Source organism: Orcinus orca, chromosome 8 (genome assembly GCF_937001465.1).
Source record: "Orcinus orca chromosome 8, mOrcOrc1.1, whole genome shotgun sequence".
NCBI classification, from domain to species: Eukaryota; Metazoa; Chordata; class Mammalia; order Artiodactyla; family Delphinidae; genus Orcinus; species Orcinus orca.
Genome location: NC_064566.1, coordinates 52,075,060 through 52,082,317, shown reverse-complemented (window position 1 = coordinate 52,082,317; position 7,258 = coordinate 52,075,060). Strand labels below are relative to the sequence as shown.

General features: G+C 44.2%; 1 protein-coding gene across 3 annotated transcripts; it reads left to right on the top strand.

Annotated features, from left to right (window-relative positions):
* Positions 1–415: 415 nt before the first annotated feature.
* LIPT2 (lipoyl(octanoyl) transferase 2) lies at positions 416–6,958 on the top strand. 3 transcript variants are annotated; one of them, XM_049713326.1, is made up of 4 exons: positions 416–878; positions 2,085–2,204; positions 4,592–4,649; positions 4,997–6,958. In XM_049713326.1, exons 1-3 carry the CDS (start codon positions 431–433, stop codon positions 4,606–4,608), a joined length of 585 nt encoding a protein of 194 aa, XP_049569283.1. In that variant the 5' UTR covers positions 416–430; the 3' UTR covers positions 4,609–4,649; positions 4,997–6,958. The 3 variants fall into 3 exon arrangements, with proteins under 3 accessions (XP_049569283.1, XP_049569282.1, XP_004279837.2); XM_049713325.1 differs by having other exon boundaries at positions 4,592–6,958; XM_004279789.3 differs by lacking the exons at positions 4,592–4,649; positions 4,997–6,958 and having other exon boundaries at positions 2,085–2,842.
* The last annotated feature ends 300 nt before the right edge of the window (positions 6,959–7,258 follow it).

Here is a 7,258-nt window from a genome sequence, read left to right as displayed (position 1 = left end):
TTCCTCGGGGAACTCCACTCAGGACACGTATTACCCTATTTTACTGTTCTTTTCATAGCAGTTATCAGTATTTGAAATAACCTTATTTCTTTAACGCTTTAATACTTGCTTATTGCCTGCTGTAAGAATGTGAGCTTCCCAGGACAGACCTTTTTCTTTTTCCATACAATGTACACTACTGTATCAAGCACCTAGGGCAGGGCCTGCAGAACACAAGCAGGCCCTAAATACTGGTTGTTGGAATGAACGAATGAAAAGAGACACACCTTGCCCTAGGTCTCGTAGTCTCTCAACAGCCAACAACAAGCACTTGAGGGCGGAGACTCCGGACAAGTCCCCGAGTCCCCGCCCTTCCCAGCACGCCCCCAGGCCCAGGCAGGAGGCGGGGCCCCGCAGACGCCGCGGCCCTGCAGACGCCCCGGCCCGCGCAATGCGGCAACCGGCGGTACGGCTGCTGCGGCTGAGTCAGGTGCCGTATGCCGAGCTGCTGGCGCTGCAGGAGCGCTGGCTGCGGCGGCTGCAGGCCGAGCCAGGGACCGAGGCGGGCGCGCTCCTGCTCTGCGAGCCCGCGGGGCCCGTGTACACCGCCGGACTGCGCGGCGGCCTGACGTCCGAGGAGGTGACGCGGCTGCGGGCCTTGGGTGCCGATGTGCGCGACATTGGCCGCGGTGGCCTAGCCACCTTCCACGGCCCGGGCCAGCTGCTCTGCCACCCCGTACTCGACCTGCGACCCCTTGGCCTGCGCCTGCGCGCCCACGTGGCGGCGCTGGAGGCGTGCGCCGTGCGCCTGTGCGAGCTCCAAGGCCTACCAGCTGCCCGCGCGCGGCCCCCACCCTACACCGGCGTCTGGCTGGGCGAGCGCAAGATCTGCGCAATCGGTGAGCGCCTTGGGGCGGAGCCTGGCGGGGCCGGACCAATGGTGGTGAGGGCAGAGCCCCGGCTGGGAGGAGGTGTGTCTGGCGCGGGCTTTGAATCAGAACTAGTCCTGGATGTAATGTATCTTTCTTCCTCTGAATGATTTTTTTTCCCTTTTTAAAAAAAAATTGTGGTAAAATACACATAATATAAAATGTACCATCTTAACCGTTTTAAAGTGTACAGTTCAGTAGTGTTAAGTGTTTCCAATTGTTATGCAACCAATCTCCAGAACTCTTTTCATCTCTCAAAATTCAAACTCCACTTTTTTTTTTTTTTTTTTTTTTTTTTGTGGTACGCGGGCCTCTCACCGCTGTGGCCCCTCCCGTTGCGGAGCACAGGCTCCGGACGCGCAGGCTCAGCGGCCATGGCTCACGGGCCCATCCGCTCTGCGGCATGTGGGATTTTCCCAGACCGGGGCACGAACCCGAGTCCCCTGCATCGGCAGGCGGACTCTGAACCACTGCGCCACCAGGGAAGCCCTAAACTCCACTTTTAAACAACTGCCCACTTCACCTTCCCCCTAGCCCCTGACAACCTCCATTCTACTTTTATCTGTATGAATTTGACTTCTCTAGGTAACTCATTTAAGTGGAATCATACAGTAGTTGTCTTTTTGTGACTGGATTATTTCACTTAGCATAATGTCCTCAAGGTTAATCTATGTTGTAGTGTTTGTCAGGATTTTCTTCCTTTTTAAGGCTTAATAAATATCTCATTACATGTAAAAACAAATAAACAACAAACAAAACAAAGTTTTTAACCCTCTTCACTGAAATATTCAGAACCAGAAGGGCCCTCAGAGGCCTACTCGTTCAACACTCATTTTTACCAATGGAGACACACGGGAAGTGAATTGCCAGGGTACTTCACAGTATCAGGACAATAAGGGTGAAATCGTTTTTTCAAACTTTTTTTTAAGCAACGGAGGAATCTCTTTGTTAAAGGACATTTTCTGTAATCTCCATAATAAGTGCAGCTACTGTGGAGCGACACACCTCTCCTCCCATTTTGTCCCCCTCCCCTGATCTGTGCACAGCCCCTTGGGTGCTCTAGAAACGAAGTTGGAAAGTCAGTGGTCTAGTCCAGTTTCCTCATCACACTGAGGGGGATCATAAAGCCTGGGGAGGGAGGGTACCTATTCTAAGACCCATTGGTTTGTCTTGCAGGAGTCCGCTGTGGAAGGCACATTACATCTCACGGCCTGGCGCTGAACTGTTCTACGGACCTCACGTGGTTTGAGCACATTGTGCCCTGTGGGCTGGTTGGGACAGGTGTCACTTCCCTGAGTAAGGAGCTCCAGAGGCATGTCACTGTGGATGAAGTAATACCACATTTCCTTGAGGCCTTTAAAGAGACCTACAAGTGCACATTGATCTCAGAGGACAGCCCCAGCTGAAGGGCATTTATATTATCACAGCCTGGAGGTCCTGCCTTGGAAAGCACCACACCTGACTTGGAGTCACTGAAACCCAGATTCTAGATCCAGCCCTGTCATTCGCACACCATGAGACTATGGGCAAATCATGAGCTCTGAGCCATTGGTTCCATATGTATCCTGGTTTATTTATATCTTCCCCACCTACCTCAGATATAGATGTGAAAATATTATGAAAAGCATGCTGTATAAATATAAGGCATTAGCACTACCATTGACACCATTTTCTCAGCTTAGAAAAACTCAGATATCATAGAGTGTCATTTCTCAAGTATTTATTATTTCCTCAATACTGTATTTAACTGGGGAAGCCTGGGCTCCAGTTCCTTTGATTTTTGTAAGAAACATTTCTCTGGATCATCCAGGTGAAGGTGATGTGATGTGGTGCTTTTTCATTCTCAGGAGACCTGAGTGCTTTCTGCAATAAAAGGGAAAGGGAAAGGCCTCTTTAAAGAATAAAATGGGATTCTGTGTTCCTGGGTTGGATTCCTCAAGCCTGATAGCTATTTTTAGTTAGGTAACCTGAGCTAGGCCAGAGGCTAGGGGAAAGAGAAGAATAATTTCTCACACTGTACAAATGCCAAAGATAGAAGTAAGTTTTTCTTATACGAGATCTCTGTTTGTAAGGTTCTATAGTAATTTTCTATTGCTGTGTAACAAATCACCCCAAAACTTAATGACTTAAAAGAATAAACATTTATTATCTCGTATATTGTGGGTCAGGAATTCGGGAGAAGCTTAGTTGGGTGGTTCTGGTCAGGGTGTCTCAGGTGCAATCAAGATGTCAGCTGGGGCAGCTCTCATCTGAAGGTTTGACTGGGGCTGGAGAATCAGCTTCCAAGATGATTCACTCACATGCTTGGTTGGTAGTAGTTGTTAAAAGGAGGCCTTAATTCCTCACCTTAGTTCCTCATCATTCCACAGGGCTGCTTGAATGTTCTCATGACCTGGCAACTGGCTTCCCCCAGAGCAAGTGATGCCAGAAAGAGACAAGGTGGAAGCCACAATGTCTTTTATGACCCAGCATTGGAAGTCACACAGTCATTTCTGCAGTCTCTTAATATGTGAGCCCTATTCAGTATGGAAGAGACTGCACGAGGGTGATAGGAGGTGAGGATCATTAAGGGCCATCTTGGAGACTGACTACCACAGGCAGTTAGAATAGAAAGAACCTTGAATGAGAAGTCAGGCAACTCTAGTTCCAGTCCTGGCTCTGTGGAACAGTAACCAACAACATTCAAGATGGCGGTTGCTTCCTGAGGGACTGTAGTGAGCAGAGCTCCCTGCTGCTGATGGACATGTGGTAGAGTTCTGCCACCAAAATGTGAGGGTTGTTCATTACCATAGCATAACTAGCTTATGCTGATGGATAAAATATGTTTATATTAATTAGGACTCTTGTATTTGCAAGTGTAGAAACCCAACTCAAACTAACTTAAGCAAAAACAAACAATCAAACAAACCCCACAATGGGAGGGTTATTGGAAAAGGTACTGAGGGGGTCTCATAAAATCCAAGGGTGGGGCTGCAGCTGGGCTCCAGAACAGAACCAGAGCATGTAGCCCTTTAGGAACCCACATGGTCTTTTCTCTCCTGTTCTCTGCCGTGAGTCTTGGTGTGTTTGCTTCATTCTATCTTACTTCAGTCCAGCTTTCTTTGTTTCCCAGGCCATGTAGTGGAAGATGGCTACTGCTGCTGTTATCCATGAATGTTGCAGTAGAGTCAAGGAAAATCCCCAGGTTTCTGGCTTGAGCAAGTGGGTGGATGCTAGAGGTATTGCTGGGATAGAGAACTCTGGATAATGACCAAGTTTGGAGAGAATAATAATGAGTTCAGTTTTAGGTAAATCAGGTTTGAGATACTTGTGGAAGATGTAGGTGGAGAGGGCCAGTTGGGTGTTTGAATCTGGAGCATGGCTGTGATGAGTGATGGTTTCGGTCTGGGAGCCCAAAGAGAAGGGGAGGGCAGAGGACTGATCAATGTGAGGCACGGGCCAAGGAGGAGCAGGCCAAGGAGACTGAGAAGCAGTCTAGGCAGAGACATAGTGTGGGACCCAGAATGAGACAACACGACGATCTCATTCACTCTTCTGGCAGCACAGCAAGATAGGTAGGCTTATTTTATGGATGAAAAAACTGAGGCCTGGGAGGCTAAGTGAGTTATTTGAGGTCATGCACTTAGTTAGGGGCAGAGTCAGTCCCTGGCTCCTAATCTGGGCTGTTTTCCACTCTTCCACAGCTGCCTCTGAAGGGTGAGCAGGGCAGGTATCCTGGAGGAGACATGCCTCCAAGAACAGGTGGGTCGACAGAGCTGAGGAGGACGCAGGGCAGAAGGCCAGATTTAGGCTGAGGCCGGACGTGTGGAATTGGCTCAGGCCACTGCTGTGGGTTCCTGACTCTCCTTCCTTTCTGGACAGAGCCCACCTACGCTTTCCCACTGGGGCCCTTCCTCAAGGAAGGAAGCTGAGTGTACGAAAGAGGATAGTTAACACCCTGGCTTTTCCACCTCCAGAAAGCCTCTTCTTGTTTATGAGAAGTCTTTTCCTCATAAATAAACAAATTGTCCAAGGTCTGGTGAATGAGTGCTAAGTGTGAGGACGTGACCAACTGCAGTGACTGGCCCAGCATCTTGTTCCTTTGGCAGGAAACCAAACAGAACCTGCTCTGACAGTGTGACCAGGTGCACCTCGCTTCATGAAAAAAGCCTCTGACTGAAAACCTTCATGGAAATCAGATATTTGCAATCAAAATCTAATTTTTTCACTAAATTGTAATTTACCTTACCTATTATCATACCATATTATAATAACTATAAAGTTTTAACAAACAACAACACTTTCACTCCCACCTAAAAAAACATTCTTTTCATTTGTGTGTTTCCAGCACTTGATTATGAGCAGACATCTTTTATTATTCTATTCTATTCTGTTTTATAATCCTATTATGAATTATTATGTGGATAAAATTATGTATACTATTTTAAACCATAGTATTACAGAGATTTTCCCACATTGCTAGTCTTTATATTTTTAACATTTAATCTTGTTTTTATTTCTTTTAAAACTTAGATCTTTTAAAAAAATATAGGCAATGCATACACATGGAATAAAATTTAAAAGGTACAAAATGCTACCATTGTAATGTAAGTCTTATTCCTATCCCTTTCCCCTGTAAACCCAGTCCCTTTCCTGGAAGACTAAATGATGGTAAATGTCTTATTTATATTCTTCATAGATATTTTGTATATATATATAAGCGTACATTCTTTTTCATATAGTAGCATACTATACACACATCCCTTCACTTTGTAAGATTGTTTCAGGTCAGTATATAAAGAACATCCTCATTTTTAAAAACGGCTGTGGAGTCATCCTCATTTTTCGAAACAGCTGTGGAGTATTCCGTTCAGTGGATTTACCATGACTTATTTAGCTAGCCCCCTATTGAGGATGTTTAGGTTATTACTAATCTTTTTCTCTTACAAATAAGGCTGCAATGAGGATCCCTGTATAAATGTGCATGTGTGTCTGTGTGTGTGTCTGCATATTGTATCACACACGGTGAGCACAGAGTTTGCGTTTCTAGAAGTGATTTTCTGAGTCAAAGGACATGTGCATTTTTATTTTAATAGATATTATCATATTGCCTTTCATAAAACATACCGATTTATATTCCCATTGGCAATGTACAATGCCTGAATTTTAAATGTTCTAGCATCTTAGATTTTTCTTCATCTTTAAAGCTTTTTATTATAAAATCTTTCAAACATACAACAAACCCCATGAACCCCATGTATGCATAACGCAGGTAAAACAATCAACTCATGGCCATTCTTAGTTTATCTAAACCAGTGCCTATTTCCTGCCTCCTCCCTGGATTGTTGTGAAGCAAATCACAGGTACCATATTATTTCATGCATAAGTATTTCAGTATGTATTCCCAAAAGATAAGGACTCTTTAAAAAAAACATAACCACAGTATGTCATTAACACATATAAAAAATACTTATTCAATATCAACAAATATTCAGTTAATATTCAGATTTCTTTCTTTCTCCCTCTTCCCCCGCTCCCTCCCTCCCTCCGTCCTTCCTTCCTTCCTTCCTGTAGTTGGTTTGTTCAAACCAGGATTCAAACAAGGTCTACACACTGAATTTGGCTCATATGTCTCATAAATGTCTCTTTTCACCTACGGTTCCCCCGCCATCTTTTTTATCTTTTTCTCCTGCGTTTCCTGAAGGTTAAAAAGTAGATCCTGACAATTGGCATGATTCAGGTATGATTTTTTTTAGCACATCTGCTTTGTAGGTGATGGTGTGTTCTTACATCAAGTAACATGTAGTATCTGTTTTGGGGGTTTTTTTTCCTCTTTTTTTTTTGTGATGACTATGCCCTAGATTCATTATTTTATTAGGGGTTTGCAAGATGTGATACTCCGATTCTATCATTCCTTCTTCACTTACCAGCTGGAATACGTCTATAGACCTGGCAGGCTGAGTGCAAAAGAACTCAACATGTCCGGTAGCATTAGTGTTATTAGCATTTTATTAGATTTTTAGTTTTGTTCATTTTCATTAAAATTTGTATTGAATAAATACTATGTAAAAGATTTGCTTTTACAGTTGCATTGGAGTTTAAACTGAGTTTAAATTTGAACATATTTAGGTTATCAGCACTGAGTACCTCAATGATTTTTTTCCTTTAAAAGGGGTTCCTAAATCATTCAAGTTCATGAGACACTGGTATAAGGCTATAGTGTTACATTTTTTCAATTTACCTAAGCTTTTCTAAGCCAGAGACTGTTTCTTTGTTTTGTTTGTTTGTATCCTAGCATGTGAAAGGAAACAGTGGTTCAATGACTGTTATTATGAGGAATTCCCTCATAATAGCTTTGGTCCTTTTGTTGA

Excerpts from the sequence above, each read along its gene's own strand:
- LIPT2 (XM_004279789.3), top strand. The coding sequence starts at position 431 with ATGCGGCAACCGGCGGTACGGCTGCTGCGGCTGAGTCAGGTGCCGTAT. Across the intron at positions 879-2,084 it reads GCGCAAGATCTGCGCAATCG|GAGTCCGCTGTGGAAGGCAC; the intron begins GTGAGCGCCTTG and ends TTTGTCTTGCAG.